The sequence below is a fragment of the Gracilinanus agilis genome, chromosome 2 (genome assembly GCF_016433145.1).
Source record: "Gracilinanus agilis isolate LMUSP501 chromosome 2, AgileGrace, whole genome shotgun sequence".
NCBI classification, from domain to species: Eukaryota; Metazoa; Chordata; class Mammalia; order Didelphimorphia; family Didelphidae; genus Gracilinanus; species Gracilinanus agilis.
Window position 1 is genome coordinate 312,622,323 of NC_058131.1, and position 22,034 is coordinate 312,644,356.

The 22,034-nt window shown below is 36.0% G+C and overlaps 1 protein-coding gene across 1 annotated transcript in view; it reads left to right on the forward strand.

Moving 5' to 3' along the window:
- Positions 1-16,576, forward strand: part of UBA2 (ubiquitin like modifier activating enzyme 2) — a 36,110-nt gene extending 19,534 nt beyond the window's left edge. Inside the window, exons 9-18 of the mRNA XM_044661458.1 lie at positions 1,125-1,224; positions 3,477-3,482; positions 5,041-5,201; positions 5,761-5,854; positions 5,945-6,057; positions 6,142-6,297; positions 7,059-7,155; positions 7,797-7,902; positions 9,410-9,546; positions 15,698-16,576. Of these exons, the coding sequence (XP_044517393.1) occupies positions 1,125-1,224; positions 3,477-3,482; positions 5,041-5,201; positions 5,761-5,854; positions 5,945-6,057; positions 6,142-6,297; positions 7,059-7,155; positions 7,797-7,902; positions 9,410-9,546; positions 15,698-15,879 (1,152 nt within the window). The 3' untranslated portion in view covers positions 15,880-16,576. The remainder of the gene's footprint in view (positions 1-1,124; positions 1,225-3,476; positions 3,483-5,040; positions 5,202-5,760; positions 5,855-5,944; positions 6,058-6,141; positions 6,298-7,058; positions 7,156-7,796; positions 7,903-9,409; positions 9,547-15,697) is intronic.
- Positions 16,577-22,034: the final 5,458 nt, after the last annotated feature.

The following is a 22,034-nucleotide window of genomic DNA, read 5'->3' on the forward strand; positions in this document are numbered from 1 at the left end:
CCTTATCACCTGCATCAAATATAAAGATCTTTCATTTGACCCTTCATAACCTGCCTTTTCACACCTTCCCTATCCCCCTCCTTCCTTCTGTGTACTTTGTAATACAGAGGGTCCTGGTTTCTTTGCCTTTTGTTACACAACTTTGATTGGCTGTCCTCTAGGTAGGCCTGGATTGCTCTCCTTTCTGGCTTCCTTGAACTTCTTTCGAGTTCTAGTTAAAATCCCACCTTCAGGAAGCATTTCATGATCCTAGTGCCTTCCGTCCATTGGTTAGTTTCAATTTTCCCTATATGTAGCTGCTAGTATATAGTTGTTTGTTGTTTCCCCTCATTAGACTGTGAAGGCCCTTGAGAAATGGGGTTTGTGTCTTTTTTTGTATTCCCAGCACTTGGCAGGACTTGGCACATAGATGTTTAAAAAACATTTATTGCCTGCATTACTGGTTAGTTTAGACTTATTTAAAAAAAATCTTACTTTGGGTTTTGTTTTTTATTACTTGCATATTTCTCCTCTTTTCTACTCAGCAAACCATCCCTTGGGGAAGAAAAACAGAGAATTCAACAAAATTCATCAAAGCTTCCCGCCTACCATACATGCAGTATTCTCTCTTTATATGAGATTTTCCTCTTCCTAAAAGAGATTTTTCATTTTCTCAACCTTCTTTCTAGGACCATCCTTTGTCAATATTATTACAGCATTCATTTTATTTTTTTTTGTTGTATTTACTTTGTTGTAGTCATTTTCTACATTGTTGTCTTGGTTTTGTTTCTTCATTCATTTTATAATTATTTCCATTCTTCTCTGAATTCTCTCTCTCTAATGGTTTTATGGGGACAGTAACATTCAATTATGTTTATGTACCACAATTTGTTAAGCCATTTTCAAATCAATGATAGGCTCATTTTAAAAAAATAAGAAATATAGCAAATATCACTCTAGCATCATGTTTTTTTAGCATATAACATGTCTCTCTCAAAATCATTATCATAGTACGATATTTAATGCAGTTCTTTGTGTAAGGGTGCTTAATATTTGTTGATTTTTAAAAATGAATTTCATATGACACTTGCCATAATGCACACTTAAGGAATCAGTGCATTCACTTTTGTCTCTCTTTTTTAAAGCTTTTCAAGGATGATATCAGATATTTATTGACAATGGATAAGCTGTGGAGGAAAAGGAAGCCTCCTGTACCATTAGACTGGACTGAAGTTCAGAGTCAAGGTAATTTGTACAGATCTTGTGGGTACCTACTTTAAACCCTGCATGCCCACTTAAAAAAAAAATACACAGTCCCTATCTTCTAACCTCTAAGTTCTTTTGTTGAACATTTTTTATATATTGGAACTTCTTTTGCTTTCTTCCATGGTCCATGTTTGCCAGTCACCAAAGAAGTCAGATTTCTGGAGTAGCATAGTCTATTCAATTAAAAAAAATTATAGAATATTATCAAAACCTTTTCACTTTTCTAAATAAGTGGCATTTACACACTAATCTCCTAGGTCATATCCTCTATTGTCGACGAAAAGCTTTTTAGAATATTGAGGGTAGATGATTCAAACTTTTTTAAGCAAGGAGAGCTACTTTTTCTTAGTTCGCTTTTTCAAATAGGCAGATATACTATCCTGTGTAGGGTCCCAAGAAGAATCAGAGTCTGTTTTTTGGAAACCTTATACTCAATGTGAAAGGGATTTCTGAAAGTTTTGGATGGGAGGTCAGAATTTAATCTTAATCCATTGGTCCTGTTGTACAGACTGACAGACTGAAGTGTTGGACATCATTTCTCATCAGAAAGGCATTTATATAGAATGGCTGGTGCCAATCATTCTATTGTATTGTATTATAATTTTGTTACGTTAATGAACAGATCCACTGGGTTTTTAATTTTATTTTTATTTAAGACATTTATGATTTTTTGATATATACCTGGTTGCCTTTTTAGATTTAATGTTAACATAAAAAGCATTATTATTATTATTATTAACCAGAGATAAGATAGTTCCAACCAATTCCACTATTCCTAATCTTTAGTGGAAATATTGATTATGAATACGATGGCATAAGGAAACCCAAAGGAAATGTTGCTAATTTCACCTGTGGAAAACATTTTATAAGTAAGTTGAGGAAGAACTGTTGTAAACATTCAGAATTTCAGGGATACTAGCTGCACGTGGATTTTTTAAAAAGTTATGTTTATTTTTAACTTTAAGGTTGAATTTAGCTTTGCACTTAAATGACTGGACATAAGTTCTCTTGAGTCCTGTCCAGTTCTCTCTCATCCTGTCCTATCTTCCCTTCTCTCCCTCCCCCCAGAAAGAAAAGAGTAACTTCTTATTCAGGTTATGTCCCTGACTGATGTAATGGCAATAATGTTTGCTTTTATCTTGTTGGTTCTTTATTAGGCAGCTAGCTGGCTCAGTTAATAGAGTATTAGTCCTAAAGTCAGGAAAGACAGTTCAAATTTAACCTTAGATACTTCCTGGCTTTGTGACTGTGCAAATTACTTAACCTCTGTTTGCCTCAGTTTCTTCATCTGTAAAATGAGGATAATAATAGCATCTACCTTACAGATTGTTGTGAGAATTGAATGAGATTCTAAAGTGCTTAGCATTGTGCTTGACACATAATAGTAAGCACTGTAATGTTAGATATTACTAGCTATTACACTACTATATTGTAAAAGGGTGAAAATGTACTTTTTGTATACTTTATAGTTTTCCTTTTTTGGTTTTTACAAATCTCAGAGCATTGACCTTTTGAAGTATGGCCACAGACTCATTACAATTTGTCACTTAAACATTTTTATTAATTGGTTATGGAGTTTATTGTTGTACTCTTAATTACTTTAAATTGTTTGTCTGGTGTTTTATGCTCTTAACAATGGATAGCTTAGAAAAATTGTATATAGTGATTTATCCTGTAGCATTTTTATATCTTACACATATTTTTGATGTCACTGACATTTTTTGTATAGTGACCACAGCTTTTGCAAGGAAGTAATTTTTTCCTTGTTCTCAGTAATATCTTTTCTGACATATGTTAATTCTCAAACTTGTGTCTGTCTCTTAGCTAACTTTTCATTATTCTGCTTAGCTGAGGAGAATTTGGTTTTTGAGGTTTTTATATGCTGCTTGAATGTAATCCTTACTTTTTACCTGATTTTTAAATGACTATTTTATTTTCTTAGAGAGTACCTTTCTAGCACTTTTTATTTAAAAGCTTGTTTTATACTCTGAGTTCTTTGTTATTTTTTCACTTGCTTTCAGAATAGAGCATATCACCCAAAATAGCACTTTGGCAGTTGAATTGAGTAGAGTATGGAGGAACTTGACGCAGGAATACCATTTAGGATGTTTTTGGCAGTGGTCCAAGTTTCAAGGCCTTAGATGGTGTTTTCCATTGTGAGTGGAGAGAAAAGTAGCTGGTTGTAAGAGAGGTTTTGAAGACAAGACTTGGCAGCTTATTGGATGTGTGAGGTGAGGGTAGTATAAAGAGTTGAGGATGATTCTAGGTTTGCAAACCACAGTGATTAGAATGATGATGGCACTTTTATGCATTTTTCCTTTTATATACCTTTGGTGTTATGGATTTTCTGAGGCTTTGCTAGCTAAGTGCAACTAGAAGATCCTACTGGTCTGAAAATACTTTTGAGTACAACCTAGTAATAGAATGAGTTTCTGTCAAGGACCAGCTTACCTGTGTTTGGAGAGTGCTATCAGCAGATTGGCCTGACTGACAAATCATTTTGGCCAAAGAAACTCTTGAAGACTGTGTGCTTAATTCACATCAGGATGGGGTCTGCACCAGTGGAAGGAGTGCTATCCTGATAAAGTTGTAGAATCATTGTGTTGAGGTGTAGTCATAGCCAGTGTGAACTATTCTCTTCTTTCTGCTTTATTTATTCTGAATAACTATAAGTCTTTCAGAATTTTAAAGATACTCTTTATATTTATCATTTTAAATGTCATTTGTATAAATAGAAATTTTGTACCTTTAAACTACATCTCCTATCATCCCTTTCCTTTTCGTCCCCAAGTTGCATACTTGATGGTTTTTTTTTTTTTTTTTTGTATATAGTTGTGTGTAACCCCATCCTGTCTTATCTTGTGACCATGGCTGGGCTAGTTCCCCTTTTACTCTAGCTTTTTTATTTTCTTTTACTTTGTTATTATTAATAAATCTTATTTAAATATAATATGTGGAGCATTTGGATATTCATTTTTAATCTTACAGATTCTATTACTTTGATGCACCATAGTTTATATAGCTATTCATTAACTGATAGATGTCACTTCCAGATTTTTTGCAATTATAAATAATGTTGCTTATGTATGGTTTTGTATAGTCTTTTTTATAACTTTAAAATGGTACTGTGAGGACCTCTTCAATATAAAAGGATCAAATAAATGGTCAAAGGGTATGATTATTTTTGTGTTTCCTTATTTCAAAAAATTATTTTATCTCTTTGCAGTTAAGAGAATTGCTTTTGATTAATTCTTATTTTTTGCCAATTTGATAGGTATGAAGTGATATATATGTGTGTGTGTGTGTGTGTGTGTGTGTATTACAACTGCTTGATTTTGTATTTCTCTGATGGTTAATGAGACTGACCATCTTTCAAGTGATTGTTTTAGCAGTATATATATTCCCTTTTAAAATTCTCTTATGTATTTAAACCTTTTTCCAGTGGCGATTGGTTCAGGAGTATCTCTTTTGAATATTTTAAGTTTATAAATTTTAAGTGTTTAGTTTTTATGTGTTATGGGTTTTGTAAATATTCCCTCCAAATTAATATTTTTGTCTTGGTTAAAATTGTTCTACTCAAAATAGTTTTTAATATAATTAAATCCTGTCTACTGTATTATGATTACTTTCTAAAATTTAGTAATATATATTATTTTGGTATTGATATTCCTATTGGTCAGGGACTGTTTCTGTTTAATTTACTTAGCACAAAAGATTGTAAGGGTGCTAATGGTGATATTTGATCTTGAAAAACCTATTACAGCCAAGCTAATATCTTTTTTTCTTTACTTGAAGAAATAAATTCAGGAGATCAACAAAATGATTCCACGTTAGGTTTAAAAGACCAACAGGTTCTGGATGTCAAGAGCTATGCACGCCTTTTTTCAAAGAGTATTGAAACCTTGAGAGTTCATCTAGCTGAAAAAGGAGATGGAGCTGAACTCATATGGGACAAGGTTTGTTGAGAAAATTCAGTTCCCAGTTACATATTAAGTATATATTTTGTTCTTTTGAGAAGTAAAATTAACCAAGTTGGAATTCGTGAGCATTTTCAGTGCCAATAAGTTATATTTGGGATGCTTGGGAAATTTTATCAGATTTTGTTTGGATATTTCATTGTTATGATCAGCTTTCTTCTTAAATATAAAATAATAGTCATTAAAAACACATTTACAAAGGACTTTTCCTCTCAAGTGTCACAGTAGTTACAAAATAGTTATAAAATATAAAATAGTTATAATGTGTACTATCTGACTCACAGGAGTTTTGTAATGAAAGTGCTTTGGGAATTGTTTGTAAGTAAATACCAGTTATAGATTTTAGTGTGAAAAACATTCTTCCAGATAAACATTCAGGAGTAAAATTTGTGATGTATACAAGTGTAAGTGTCATCTTGAAAGGAAAATTTGCCCTGGCTAAAATCATTTTAAAAAACCCAGAAAGTGCTGCTATTATTGTCTAAGTGTGTTTACCGGTTACCTTAAAAACATTTTTTTTTTTATAAATCATTGTCAGGATGACCCATCAGCAATGGATTTTGTTACATCTGCAGCAAACCTCCGGATGCATATTTTCAGTATGAATATGAAGAGTAGATTTGATATCAAATGTAAGCTTTACTTTCTCTTCTATTCCTGGGTCAAGTCACTTCCATCTTTAAAATTTTTCTATACTTAAAACATTTGCTTTATTTTTTTAGCAATGGCTGGAAATATCATTCCTGCAATAGCTACCACTAATGCAGTGATTGCTGGGCTGATAGTCCTGGAAGGTTTGAAAATTTTATCAGGAAAAATAGATCAGTGTAGAACGGTGAGTTAGTAGATAAGTTTTCAGCTTTTTTTCCAGAGTTTTATCTTCTGTTTCTAATTTCTGTGTGGGTATGTTGCCCCAAAGATCTTTTTGAACAAACAGCCAAATCCAAGAAAGAAACTACTTGTGCCTTGTGCATTGGATCCTCCCAATCCTAATTGTTATGTTTGTGCCAGCAAGCCTGAGGTAACAGTGAAATTGAATGTCCACAAAGTCACAGTCCTTACGTTACAGGATAAGGTGAGTACGATGAAAGTTTCTCTTCCTGATTTCTAAGTTAAATGCAACCTCTGTTTTAACTGGTATATCCAGCTTTTGGGAAGATATCCCAGTGTTAACACTTTTCCTTCTCTACTCAAAAAACTTCAAACTCATCTTTTGCCTTATTCTTACTATAGTCAGAACCTGAAATGCCCAGATATAAAAACCAGAAAGGGACTGCACTGATAAAACAAATATTTGACCTATATTTCTTAAGGCAGTATGGCAGAAAATATCTATTTACTACTGGAAAATACTCAGTACCTTTGTTTTATTGATGTTAGGAGTCAGGTGATATTACCTATCTATATAGAATGGTGTAGATGAAAGAGTACTGGATTTGGAGGTTGAGGTTCTTTGTTCAAATCCTGACTTTGCTATATACTACCATTGTTTGATTGTGGGCAAGTCATTTAGCTTTGTTGGGCCTCAGATTCCTCATTTATAGGGTGACACATTTTAATATTGCATTCAGTAGTTGTCTCAAAATTAAATAACAAAGCTGGATATTTTAGAATGAGAATGATTTAGAGGAATATTTGTTCTTATGATAGGAAATGTGGTGTTGTACATTTAGTGAATTAAATTGTTTTATATAACTGGAGTTTAAAACATTTGGTGTGTTGCAGAATTAAACTATGTTAGAAGCAAAGAAGAAAATAACCCTACTAGAAAATAATTCTAAGGGGTTTTGTTGATTTAAAATATGTTAGTGGTGTTAATTTTTTTTTCCTTTTTAGATAGTGAAAGAAAAGTTTGCCATGGTAGCACCAGATGTACAGATTGAAGATGGCAAAGGAACCATTCTTATATCTTCAGAAGAGGGAGAAACAGAAGGTATTCACTGTACACATTAGCTTTCCTTATTTATTCAGAGGCATTGTTTGGCAGTATTCTTTCCTTCAACAAGTGTTTGAGAACTTGTTTTGAATATAATGTGGTCCTTAGCCATTGGGATCCAGAATCATTGTTTCTTTGGAATAACAGAAATTCTATTTTATTAACTAGTCCTAGGGGTCATGATTAAAATGAGAACTGGCTATTTGAAATAAAAGGTTCTCTTTTTTTATTTTTTTATTTATTTTATTTTATTTTTTTTAAACTCTTACCTTCTGTCTTGGAGTCAATACTGTATATTGGCTCCAAGGTAGAAGAGTGGTAAGGGTAGGCAATGGGGGTCAAGTGACTTGCCCAGGGTCACACAGCTGAGAAGTGTCTGAGGTCAGATTTGAACCTAGGACCTCCGGTCTCTAGGCCTGGCTCTCAAACCACTGAGCTACTCAGCTGCCCCCTAAAAGGTTCTCTTGATTCCTTGCAGAAGACCTTTAAAAAGGGGTGGTTACTGTTCAGATGGCATTGCCCCTTTGTGTTAAGGGATTAAGTGTAGATGGAATTTTATCATCTTTAATAAGAGTACAAGATATAGTTCACTGTTCTATGAGGATCATTTTATCATTTGAATTCTATATATTTTCTAGCTAATAATTATAAGAAGTTGTCAGAGTTTGGAATTAGAAATGGCAGCAGGCTTCAAGCAGATGATTTCCTTCAGGATTATACATTACTGATCAATGTTCTCCATAGGTAGGAGTTTTTATTACTCTAAAATGAAAAATATTTAAATGTATAAAATTGAAATGAAGTTGAAATGAAGTGAAAAAGTTGTTTTCTTTCCTTAAGTCTCATTGTTCTCATACAATTCTAATATGTGTTTGCCTAAGGTAGCTAAAACAACTGCCATAGAAATTTCAGGATCTAGAAGTATAAATCAATGTCTTTTCTACATTTTAATTAGTTTAATTAATTAGGAAAGTAGTCACACCAAAAGTAGATTATTGTATTCAAAAAAGGAGCTTTTTTTGGAATATAGTTTGGCTAGAGAGTGATAGTTGAAATATTCAACTTATGTATGTCTTTGCCTTAGGAAACAACTAATAATAGCTCATGTTTGTATAGTGCTTTAGTAAATAACATTTTTACTTAGAAATTTATTCATTCATTTATTTATTTATTTTTTAAGCCCTTGTACTTCGGTGTATTGTCTCATAGGTGGAAGATTGGTAAGGGTGGGCAATGGGGGTCAAGTGACTTGCCCAGGGTCACACAGCTGGGAAGTGGCTGAGGCCGGGTTTGAACCTAGGACCTCCTGTCTCTAGGCCTGACTCTCACTCCACTGAGCTACCCAGCTGCCCTAGAAATTTATTTTTAGTATTGCAAAAATATGATTTGGCTGTTGAGATCAACTTAGGATTTCACTGCTTTTTGATAATAATTATTATTTTTTTTACTAACAGTAAGAAACATTTGTGTGTCTGTGTGATAGGCAAGAGGCAAAAAAAATTACTCTGTTGGTTCACCTTTAATTACACTTGATTATAATTATATCATTAATATAATAAAGAATAGCTTTGTATATTGAAAAGAACACTAGTGTGGGAGGGGAGAAGTTGACTCGATGATTTTGTAAGAACCCTGAAGGTTATTGTAATCAGTTTGCTATAGAGATGGGTGAATCCAGCAACTCAGGATACAGCTGAGAGGCAGAAGTTTTTGTAAGGAAAGATGGGAAAATCTCATAAAGTTGTTTCAGATTGATTATTTATTTGCCTTTGATAGCACAGGTAAAAAGTTAGCTGCCTGGAATTGATTAGGTTGAATAGAGCAAAGGGCTGGAAGTTTTCACCATAGTTACCAAGAAGTTAAAAATAAAGGAGTTGATTAGATGACTTTTATGGTACCTATAAATTATATGAGCTGCTTATTAAACAGGGCAGTGCTGAATATAAATAAACCTCAGTGCTATAGAAATGTGAGCTATTATTTATAACCAACATATGCAATCTCCTGTTTGTAAAGGTCAAAGAATCTCATGTACCTTCAAAATAACCAAAGAATCTTTAACTTATTCTTAGTATAATTTGATTAATTATATATTCGTGTTTTTAATTCTCAAAAATAATACTTTGGGCATAATAATAGAATATTTTATTAGCTCCAGTTACTGAGATCTACAGCATTTCTCAGCCATACTATAGAGTTTATTGTAAAAGGCATTTCTTTATCTTTATTTCAAACTGTAATTTTTTTACAGTGATGACCTAGAAAAAGATGTGGAATTTGAAGTTGTTGGAGATGCTCCTGAAAAAGTAGGGCCAAAGCAGGCAGAACAGTCGGCTAAAAACATCAGTAATGGCAGTGATGATGGGGCACAGCCATCCACATCAACAGGTAAATAGCTTTACAGAATCTCAGAGTTGGAAGGTGGGCCTCCAGTCTTCTAGAACAGTAGTATATACTTGAAAAAGGAACCCCTCTAAAACATACCAAGCAAATGGTTATTCAGCTTCTGCCTGAAAAATACCAATGACGGTGGGGGATCTATTATTTTCTCAGGCAGCCCTTTTTATCAGTTTATCTCTTTACAGTTTATTTACATTTCCTAGTTCTTAGTCCAGGCTAAAAATTTCCTAAGTAGATTATAGAGTATAAGTCTAATTCTTCTTCCACGTAATAACCTTTCATTTTTTTATACAGTATTATGTTTTCCTGAGTCTTGTCTTCTCTGATTTAAGCATCCCCAGTCCTTCTACCTAATCCTCTTATGCCATGGACTCAGGTTTTTCACCATCCTGTTACCTTTCTCTAGACTGTCAATGTCCTTAAAATGTGGTGCCCAGAATGGAACAAATTCTGTTAGTCAAACTTTTGCAGAATATTTATGCTTTCTAAATCATTGTTCCATAGGAAACTGCTTGTATTATGTGTATGGGCATAATAATATGATCAGGGCATAATATAGTGGTGAGACTACTGCTTCTTTACTTTTGGATACTTTCTCTAATAATGCAACCTAAGATGATATTATCTTTCTCGGCTATTATATCATACTTTTGAAGCATGTCACTTTTTTTTCTCCTCACTAAAACCTTTGTATTTTTCATACAAATTGCTGTTCAGCCATGCCTTCCCTCTTTTATACTTCTGATAGCTATTGGTTTGTCTTTTCAGTCTTTAAAATTGTATACTTAGTAACCTCCACTACCTTCAAAATCTAAATAACAAATGCATAAAAAATTGTGTAAAACCACAAATTCCACAATGTTTATAATTTTTTGAAAATATGTAAATTATATATATGCATAAACATCCTCTGCTTTTGAGTTCCCTCTGGATTTGTTTTACTTAGCTTCTTTTTTTCTCTTGATTTTGTGGCTATTTAAAAAAAAGTATTATTCTCTTTTCATCTCTTCATATATTTTCCTTATTTTCTTTGTATTTCCAATATTTGTCATTTCTAATAACAATACCATCCATCACATTCAAATAGCACAATCTATTTAGCCATTTCTTCTAATTGTTGCATTTGTGTTAATTCCAGATATTTTGTCATTACAAACAAAGCTTCCATGAACATTTTCATACATACACAACTTTTTACCTTCACAGTAATGCCCTTAGGGCCTAATCCTAGTAAGGGGATCCCTAGGTCAATAAGCATGAACAGCCATTATAGCTCCATCTTGCTTTCTAAAAAACCATTCACAGTTGCATTAGGCCTGTTTTCCATGTTCCTATCAGCATTTCATTTGATCAACTTAACCCATCTAGTTCTCAGTTAACATACATTACCAGGGCCATATTTAACTTGATTGGTCCTTAGGCAGCAGACACTTGCCAGGACCATACTCTTTCTACAACCAAGTCTTTCCAGCTTTGTCGCACCCAGGAGAACTTTGGTTCCAGTGCCATAACCCCTCAAGGATGCATGATTACCTCCATAATAGGATTAGTGTTAGTCAAACTTTTGCAGAATATTTATGCTTTCTAAACCATTGTTCCACTGGAAACTCTGCTTGTATTATGTGTATGTATCCTTCATTTGGCTGTATAGGGCTTTTTTTTCTAGATAGCTGTCATATTTAATTCCAGCCTCTCACCTTTACTGTATCTGTGTCTCACTTTCATTGTGTTATTGTAAACAACACATTGTCAAGGCCTGGTTTTTGATCCTTTCTACTATCTGTTTTCTTGTTTTCTTCCCATTGGTGAATTTATCCCATTTATACTCAGTGTCATAGTTACTAGCTGGGCATTTCCATCCTTCTGTTCTGCCTTATTGTATATCCCCTTCTTCCTTTCTTTCTACTGTATCCCTCCTGAAATGTCCAGTTTCCTTTGAACAATACCTCTCCAATTCACACCCATTCCCAAAAATCTCTCCCCTTGCCCTCCTAGTTCTAAATTGGCCCACTTTTCCCAAGACCCCTCCCTTGTTCCTTCCCTCTCCCCTTTTAATTTTTATTCTAACTTTCTAAAAATCCCTACCTTATCCAACCACAACTGTGCCCTCCTACTTCTTGATATGAGTTGAATTCTAAACATCATTCTCCTATCTTGTCCTAAGAGTCCCTCCTTTATCTCCCTATCTCTTGATATGCAACTCTTAAGTATCCTTCCTTTCCTTCCCTTTACTTATCTCCTTATCCTTGTTAAATTTCATCTTACCTGATTTGGCCTAGTGTTCCAAGAGCCTGTCATTAGCTTTTTATAATTTCACTGTCTTTGACAGGGGTCGGCAATGTATGGCTCTTGAGCCATATCTGGCTTTTTTGAGGGCCAGATGTGGCTCTTTCTGTAGGAGCCATAAAGTCAATTTTTTTTTCAGGCGCTGTTACAGGAGCCCAATGTGAGCACGGTATGGCTCTCACGAAATTACATTTTAAAAAATGTGGCGTTTATGGCTCTCATAGCAAAAAAGGTTGCTAACCCCTGATCTTTGAGTTTGCAAAAGAGTCCCTTCCATTTTTTTAGTCACATCTGCTGGTTCATTATGTATTATAGGATATTGTATCTGTATTCTGGTGATATGAACTCCTCAAAGGTGCTCTTTCCTTGGTAATGAAACTTAATTCTCTAGAGAGAAATGGTTATCAATTTTGAAATCTATGACTACTTGGTTATCTTGGTGTCTAAAATAAATGCTGTTTAATTTGCTAGAACAGTGATGGGCAAACTTTTTAAAGAGGGGCCAAAGGAAAGGAAATGCTTATCTGTCAATCTGTTTCTAAGGCAACTCTTTCAAAGTTTCATTGTATCCTATTCATTGTATTCGTCAGATTAGGAATAATGTGGGATAGAACATTTCAGGGGGCTGCATCTGGCCTGCAGGCTGTAGTTTGCCCATCACTGCTAGAAGGTGTGGAATCTTTTGGTTTTTAAGATGGGGCTTTTTTATATCAGGAACTTGAATCTGAGTGAATAGTCATTTATAGTCCAGTTATAACTGGACATATTGGTGAATTTGCTGATACATAAAAGAGTTCATTCTCAATACCTATATTTTGGATACAAAGGTAAATAAATTCATATGGCAAAAATTTATCTAATTCAGTGATGCAGAATTAGCACATTTTAAGTGGAAATCTTTGATGATCTTCCCCACCTACTTAGATTCTGTATTTACTTCAACAAATGTTTATTGACCCTTTTGTAAAAGGCTGTGTTTTATGAACTGTAGAGGATATATTAGGTCAGTAAGAGAGCCTCTGCATTAGTGGGGTTTATAATGTGTTAAGTCAGATAAGACACAAATAACTATCATAAAAGGTAGGTTATGAAGGATATTGAAAGAAAGAAACAAAATGTTAGTCCTGAGGATAAAGAGGTCACTTCTGGCTGAAGAAGTGGGATATGGCTTAGATAAAAGTGATTTTGAGCTGGGCTTTGATGGATAGTTAGGACTTGGGTTTGGGAAAGGAAATGTTATTTTGGACTGTAAGAGGGAAAATCAGGTATTATAGATATATATATTAAAATGTGTGGCTGCCAGGAATCAACAATTCAGGTTGATTCCGTAATTAAATCAGACCCAAGTCAGCATCGGGTTGAGGCAAGTTTATTTACAATCAGGAAGGTAAAAGTATAAGAATAAAGAGAAAAGGGAGAGGCTAGTCCAGGCCAAAGGCCTAGACAGAGAGAGAAGGTTAAAAAGCTAAATAAATGAAGCTGTAAGCCACAAGGCCCAGCAGCCAGATAGGCAGAGTTTGGAAGCGGCCCAGCTAGGCCAAGGAAGTCAGCCTAACTTACCCACGTGACAATACAGAGTGTAAGCCTTCTGTGGTCTCAGGAGATCCTTCAGCATCGAGTTCGAACTGGAACTGCCTCCACAGGAAGTGAGTAACATACTTAAAGAGATAGTGTCCTTCGTCACTTCCTGTGGGTCCACCTCTAATTCAAATGGACAAATGGCAGTCTCTACATTGATTTGGACTGCCCAAAGGGCAGTCCCTTGTTCTAGATTTGTTACTCATTGTCACGTGTGGGTAACTCGTCTCCCCTCCCCACTAGGGAAGGTGAGGATTACATCATTTCTACGTCTAGGATGGACAGATTTTTGACTATGAATGGGCTCAAGCTAATTCCATTTACACAGGACTGAGAGAGCAGTGTGAGCAGATACACAGAATTGTGGGTTGTGTCAGGCAATAGAGAATAGAAAGCTTGGCTGAAGCTGTAGAATGCATAAAGGGGAGTAGTTCAAGATTAACTGAGGCCTTGAATGTCGAGTTGAAGGACTTTAGACTTAATTTGGTATGTAGTGGGGAATTTAGGAAGGGAGCAAGGTGGAATGGTATAAAATAATCTTCTGACTCAGAACTATGCTTTAGGAAGATTATTTTTTTCTTGGTAGTTGTGAAAGAGGGAGGAGAGAAAGTTCTTTTCAGCAACATTTATTAGATGCCCAGTATATATAGGTCACTGTTGTGGCATATAGCTTCTGATCTCTGGTGATGACAATGGGAACAGTGAAAGGAGGAGATGGAGGAAGTCTTAGGAAATGATTGGATAAGAAAAAATAATCAAAGTTGGTTGTATGATTGGGAACAATGGTGGTGCTATTAATAAGAATTTATAAGTGTAGGGTTAGGGGAAAGTTATCACTTTAGATTTATTACTAAACCAAGGATTTCTTTATATCATGAGGTTTTCTGAGGTTATAAAGATCACACATCTGTGATAATAGCAATTTTTGATAATAGCTGGTATGTATGGTTATTAAGTTAATTTATTAATTGACCAGTCAAGACAAACTTCATTTGGTCAAATGATTTCTCTCAGGAATCAAAAGAACCCAACTCCCCTGGCACAGGTTCCTAAAAACAATTTTGGGAACTCATTATTCAACTTGGACATCCTAAGTCAGTGATGGGCAAACTACATATGGCCTGCGGGCCAGATGTGCCCCACTGAAATGTTCTGTCCAGCCACAGACATTATTTCTAATGTGATGAATACAATGAGTAGAATACAATACAATGAAACTTCAAGAGTTGCCTTAGAAACAGATGGACGGATGAGCATTTCCTTTCCTTTGGCCCCCTCTTTAAAAAGTTTGCCCATCACTGTCCTAAGTCCTTTTTCCCTTTCCCTCTTTTCTCTTTCCTCCTTCCTCCTCTTTCTCTGTCTCTGTCTCTCTGTCTGTCTCTCTCTGTCTTTCTCTCTCCCTCTCTGTCTCCCTCCGACCTTCTTTTCTATTGGTTCCAAGACAGAAGAGAAGTAAGGGCTAGGTAATGGGGGTTAAATGACTTGCCCCAGAAGAGTCTGAGGGCAGATTTGAATCTAGGACCTTCAGTCTCTGACCTGACTTTCAATCCCCTGCTCCCTAAGTCATTTCTAATTGGTAAGTAGCTAATTGGGAGGTGTTCCATCACACTCTTAATCTCTCCCCAACCTCATAGGTGATGGTCACAGAATTATCGGGAAGAGAATCATTGTCTCTCTTATCTATTAACTAGGTTTTATGGGCTGGGGGGGTGTAAAAGTCAGCAGACCAATAGGAAGCTCTAATTTAGGGTCCAGATAGGAATAATAAAGTATATGGAAAAAAATTCTTAAGAGGTGTCTTGACTTTTCTAGAGTTCTTTTGAGTATGAATATGCTTCTCAGATTTAGTGAGACTTGTATTTCATTTATACTTAGGCATTTCTAGGCTGCTTTTAATCAAGCATTAAAGTGAGCTACTTTTCCTTTGTCTTACATCTTTTATTCTGGATTTCTTACTCTTCTATGGAATGGTCACTCTTGGCATTATGTACTTTAGGAACTTTAAAGATGGATTGTATAACTCACATTTGAATTGTGTATAATGTCTTAAGATAATTATATTGAATTTGCATTGCACATTTCCATGTTAACCAGTATGTGCTCCATTCTTAGGACCTTGACTCATTTCTCACTGAAAATGTAATAGGACATATTGCTCTTTGAGAAGAGTGCAATGGTTCTTTTGAGAATAATAATTTGAAATGGGAAAATTACATGGGAGCATATTTCATTATAGACTAGTATTTAAAAGTGTTTTTTTTTTTTTTTTAACAAGCTCAAGATCAAGATGATGTGCTGATTGTTGATTCAGATGAAGAAGCCCCTTCAAGTAATACTGATGTAATTGAGGAAGACTCAGCCCGGAAGAGAAAGTTAGATGATAAAGAACATGTCAACGCAAAGAGGCCACGTACAGAACAGTCTGAAGAGCTAGATGACATTATAGCATTAGATTGAATGAAAATAAACTTGATAATTTTCTTACTGTCTTATGTTATCTGGGCATTTGTGTTAAATGGCCAGAACTAGACTATTTATGTCCTTTGTTCCAAAGGAAAATCACATCACTGACTTGAAAATGAGTCTTTTTTCTCCTTGATAAAACATTCATTTGGATAGAACCATTAGAAATGTTCCAGTATGCTATATTGAACGTGGTAGGAATTTAGTTTTTAAATACTTGAAGAAAAGTATTTGCTTAAACAGTCATTAGATGAAAGACAATACACAGTGCATGTTACAGCTTTTTATGTAAATACCTTTAGGTATAATTCAGTAGTTAAAAATACTGTGGTTTAGTAAAATTAATATCCTTATTATAAATACTACACCTTTATTTTTGGCTAGGAAAAAAATATTTTAGCTCAGATTTAATTGTTTTCACATCTTCAACTAAACTGAGATGGATTCAAAGACGCTTCAAGTGCTGTGTGTTGAAACTTGTTTTAAAATATCAACTGGCACTATGTATATTACTGTAAAACAATGTTAATTTACTCAGATTTTCAGCTTGTACTGCCTGGTATGTCAGCATCAGAAAATTTTTGTGTATTGTTACAGTTTCAGGTTATTTATATTTGATGTTTTGTAAAACTCAAATACTCCTATGCTGTACCTTTAAAGGACCAAATAAATGATATCTGAATACTTGCTATACATGCCTATACAGTCCAAGTTAATGCTGACATTGTTGTGGGTTTTACATAGTATCAGTATCTTTTGCACACATTTTTTTTGAAAAGTTTAGACTATATTTAGAATTTGAAAACCCCAGCTTTGTGGAAGGGTAATTTAAAAAATAAGCTGCTTATTAATATTTTTTTTGAACTGTTAGCTAAAATGATTGATTTACATTTTAGAAAGCCATATTTGAGAGTATGAGATTTTGTGCCTTTTCGGAAGATATATATATATATCCCTTATGAGGAAGTTTATTTTACTCATACCTAAGGCTTTAAGGGCTATACATCTACTAAAGGTGATGTTTTGATTTCAGAAGTTTGCAAAAATGTAAAGTACATGGCAATTAATTAGGTAAGGAGGATTAGACTGTTAAGAGTTGATGATGGCATCTAAGATTTTGAGCCCGATTGACTTGAAAGGATGGTGGTGCCCTCAACCATAATAGAGAACTTAGGTAGGGGTGTGGAAAGAGCTTGGGAGAAATGATAATAAATTGTTTTTGGACATGTTGAGATTGCTTTTCATGGGATATTCATTTTGATATGTAATAGTTGGAGATGTAAGGATGCAGTTCAGGAGAGATTAGAACTGGATAAATGGATTTGGGTCTTATCATTAAGATAATTGAACTCACAGTAGCTAATGAGATCACTTAGAGAAATAGGGTATAAGAGAAGAGCCATGGGAGAGGAGGACTCCCAAGCTAGTGGGTATGACCTGGATGAAGATTCAGCAAAGGAAACTGAGGAGTGATGATCAGAAAGGAGACTCAGAAGAGCAATGTCATGAAAACCTAAAAAGAGTGATTGACAGTATCAAAGGTTACAAAGGGATCAAAGAAATTCTGAATTGAGAAAACATCATTAGATTTGGCAATTAAGAGACCACTGGCAAAACAAAACAAAAAAAACATTGGTAACTTTTGGAAAGATCATTTGTAGTTATCATGAGTTAGAAGCTAGAGGGAGGAAAGGAAGTGGAGTCACCCGTTTTAGATAGCCTTCTCAAGGAATTTAGCCATAAAAGAGGAATATTTAATGGGCTTTAAAATGCTTAGTAAATGTTAATTATTTAAAACTGGATGGAATCTTGGAAGTTGCCTCACCCAACCCCTACATCTTTTCTTTAAGGAAATTTTCTTTAAGGAACTGTGATGTAGAGAAATTTCATGGTCATTGCTCAGCAAGTGATAGAGAAAGCATTTCAATTTCCTCCAAATCTAGCATTTTCTTGTCAATAGGACTGTATTTTGTCCAGTTTTTGAACAGGGAAGTGATGTGATCAGACTTAAGAATTAGGAAAATTATTTTGGCAGCTGTGTGAAGATACAGTTACCTATTCGGGCATTCCAAAGGCTTTTCTTTCGCAGTGTGAAAATGGCTAATGGTCCAAATGAGACTATAACCAGCACTTGAACAAGATGACTACTAGCCTTCTCCATCTGAAAGATATTTATTATTTTGCTTGTTCCTTTTTTTAATCTTTCTGTCTTAGAATTGATACTAAGTAATGACTTTCCCAATGTCACAAGCCAGGAAGTGTCTGAGACCATATTTGAACTGTAATAGACATAAGTTTAAAAGTAGGTGTGTAAGCAGGCTAGGAAATGCCTTAGCTGGAGGTCATGGACATTCTGAATGGAATGCAGGGGAAGGAGGAAGTGGCTTGTGCCTGAGAGGGACTCCATGGGGGTTGGGACAAAAACTGGCTGATCCTAAGAGATCTCAGAGCTAGGGGAGTTGTATCCAGATTCCCTGGGATCCTGGAGAGTGGTGAAGGCTTACAGCAGAGGACATCAGACCTGTAGAGCAGCACCGAGTAGGGAAGTGGTTTGTGATCTGGTGGACAGCATTGCAAAGTTTCTCTCCCTACCTGGATACCTTGGATCATCTGTTCTGGTGGAGTTGACTCCTGGCATCCTGAAACCATCCCTGGATTACCGTGAGATCCTAAGTAAAGCCATCCTCAGGTCCTTAGCTAAGCTGACCAAACCTGGCTGGAACCAGGTTGGGAGGAACTTTCCCCTTGTGACTCCAGTACTACTTTCTTTGGGACCTGTCTTTCTTAGATCTTAGAAGAGTGTAGTTAAGTCCCTTTCCCTTGACCCTGTGGTTTGCCCATAGTCTGTTAGTGTAGAAAAACCCTATTCCCATCCTTTGCCTTAGTTTGTCCCTGATTAAAATGTATTATTAAACTCTTGCCATTACTTATTAGCTTCCATAGGCTCTGTCTTGTTGATGCTGGGTGGCTGTTGGAGGCTAACAGCCATTTCTGTTATAGACATCCAAACAGCCGTTATAACCCAGTCTCCCTACTTGTTGGGCCCCTTCCTGTCATTCCTGTCTCCCACACACCCACTGGGACCCATATTTACTGTTTAAGGTGTAAGAATTAAAATTTAGTTATTATAGTTATATCTTTAAAATATGTGGCCGCCAGGAATCAACAATTCAGGTTGATTCCGTAATTAAATCAGACCCAAGTCAGCATCGGGTTGAGGAGTTTATTTACAATCAGGAAGGTGAGTAGGGATAAAGAGAAGAGGGAGGTTAGAAGTCTAAATAAATGAAGCTGTAAGCCGCAAGGCCCAACAGCCGGATAGGCAGAGTTTAGAATTGGCCCAGCTAGGCCAAGGAAGCCAGCCTAACTTACCCACGTGACAATACAGAGTATAAGCTGTCTGTGGTCTCAGGAGATGCTTCTTCCTCCAGTTCCAGACGGCAACTGCCCCCACAGGAAGTTCACTCACTTACTTAAAGAGATCCTGTCTTTCATCACTTCCTGTGGTCCACCTCTAATTCAAATAGACAAATGGCAGTTTCTACATTGATTTGGACTGCCCAAAGGGCAGTCCCTTATTCTTGATTTGTTACTTATTGTCACGTGTGGGTAACTCGTCTCCCCTCCCCACTAAGGGAGGTGGGAGTGACATCATTAGCACGCCTGGGTTGAGTAGATTTTTTGACTATTAATGGGATCGAGCTAATTCTATTTACACAAAGGCACCTTTCCCTGGTTTCTCCCTTAACAGAACCCTGGACCTCTGGCCTGGACCACTGTGCCACCTAGCAGCCCATTGTGCTATTTCTTGGGCTGGAGTCACAAGGCCATCTAATTTGTCTGACCATCATCTGTCTAGATGTGAGTATATATGTATATGTATTTTTTTAGGCCTTGTTCCTGAATTTACTATGCATGTCCCAAACTTCTTTTTTCAAGCAAATTCTACCTCAGACATCTCTTGAAGACCTTTTTTTTTTCTTACCCACCAACCTAGTTCACGCCTCTTGCTTCTACTGTTGTGATAGCCTCCTAATTATTATCCCAGATTTCACTCCACTAGCCAATTCATTGTGTATGCTAAAAAAATTCTTCCTAAAATTTGACCATGCCATTTCTTGTTTAGAATTTTTCGTTGGACTTCTGTTGTTTTTAGAATAAAATACAAATGCCTCAACTAGGTGTTTACTATTGTCCACAATTTAGTTCCAAGCTCCTTCCCCAATTTTATTCACCTTTTATTTTCCTTCAGTGTTTCTAGGCAAAGCTGATTACTCTTTGTTCCCCAAACTTGATGTTTTACTTTTACCTTTAGAGGCCATTCTCCATGCATGAAATGTACTTTTGTTTCTGATCCTCAGCATCCTTATCAAGGTTCATTTTAGATGGCACCTTTTGTGAGAAGTTCCTCCAATTTTTTGATTTTCCTCAAATTACCTTGTATTTACTTATTTGTGTACATGTTTTATTCCTTCAGTAGAATGTAGGTTTCCTGAGGGCAAGGATTATTTCATGTATGTACTTTCAACATCTTGAAAAACATCATTACTTATATACAAGCTGTTGAGTTAGAGATGAAGCACTTTGCACAAAATGGATATTGAATATTTATTGAAATGAATTTTCATTTGTGTTTTCTGATAGGCAAATCTGTCAGAAGGTGGCAAATTCATTAGTTTAGTTTGGACTAAAAAGGAATTAGATTGCATTTATTTTGAAAAGTTCAATAATATGATCTGTCTTCTCCATAATGGTTATACTTTTTCTGTACAGGGAAGTTACAGTAATAATGATAAATACTGAAGAGGCTGATTTGACTCAAAAAATAAATGTTACTTAAAATTAGTTTTCTAAAAAAGGAATAGACAGAATTGAACTCATCACTATCCATCTTCAAGCAGAAACTGGATATTGTAGAGGGATATCCTGCTTCAGTGAAAGCTAGAGTAGACTCTAGGGGCCTTTTCTCAATTCAGATTCTTTGATTACAAAGGCTGAATTCTGCCCTATCTACTCTTCACATTTACCTTTCTTTCCTTCCTGACTTTTTCATTCTATTTGCTGAGCAGATAGGTCATGCAGCCAAAAATGGGCTCTAATTTCCAATATATGACAAATTTCTGGTTACAACTTTCATGCTAGGAAGACTAGTAACTTCAACAAGGACCTTTCCTCTGAAAGAACAGCTAGGTACAGGAGCAACCGCAGTGCCCAAAGCAGATAATGTAGCTCTGACCCTGTCTTTAAATGGTGGACAAAGTGGTGGTACAGGAGCATTGGTTCCTTACCGTTCATAAATAGTTGGACCTCCCATTGGTTCTTGGCATTTACCCTTCCTTTTGGTCACTCCCTTCTGGCTTTGAGCTGAGAGACTCCTACCTGGGGCGCTGTCCACAGTCCTGGGACATACCCTTGCGGGAAAACATTTCCTAAGCCTTAAGGGTCCCCTTAAGGGTTCTTTTTCCTGATGGTTGTAATTAAATGTTTATGCAGGACCCTAGTGTAATATTACAGGTTTGTGCAGTGAGGACACTTGGGAGGTCCAGGCCAGAGACTCCCGGAACCAGCCTTGTGAATTTTCAAACGGTGACGGGAAAACCAAGAATGTTTTATTCCAAGAGGTTCCTCTTTAAGTTTTGTGAGATTCAAAGCTACTGCCCATGTAAATGGGTGGGTAGGTGGTGGTCCATAAGAAACACTGACCTGGAGCAGGTTGGGAATTGCTTGATGCAGCTGAATGTGGGGAGAGGAAGAAAACACTCAAGTACGAGTCTAGAGTTTTCCTCATTCTTTGGCTAAAGTTGAATCTAAATGTGGGTCAGTTGTTTTCTTTTACGAAATAGCTGGAGGGAGACTTGGACCACGTCTGGCGGGACTTGGGGCACCCGAGTTCCTGGGAGTTAAGATGCAGGCAGGCAGCTGGAGAAGGCGTCGGTTTCCAGCTTGGGCAGATCGACTTAGATGCAAGCTTGCTGTTCAATTCCAACCGTAGCTTGCCTTCCTGCACCCAAGGATCTGTGGCAGGCGGACTGCCGCCTGCCGCCTTCTCTTCCTTTTCTAGTGGGTCCACCAGCATAAGTTCACTTTGAGAAACCAAAGTTGCTGGCGTGGACTATCCACGAGAAAAGTCGAGAAATGCCAGTGCGCCA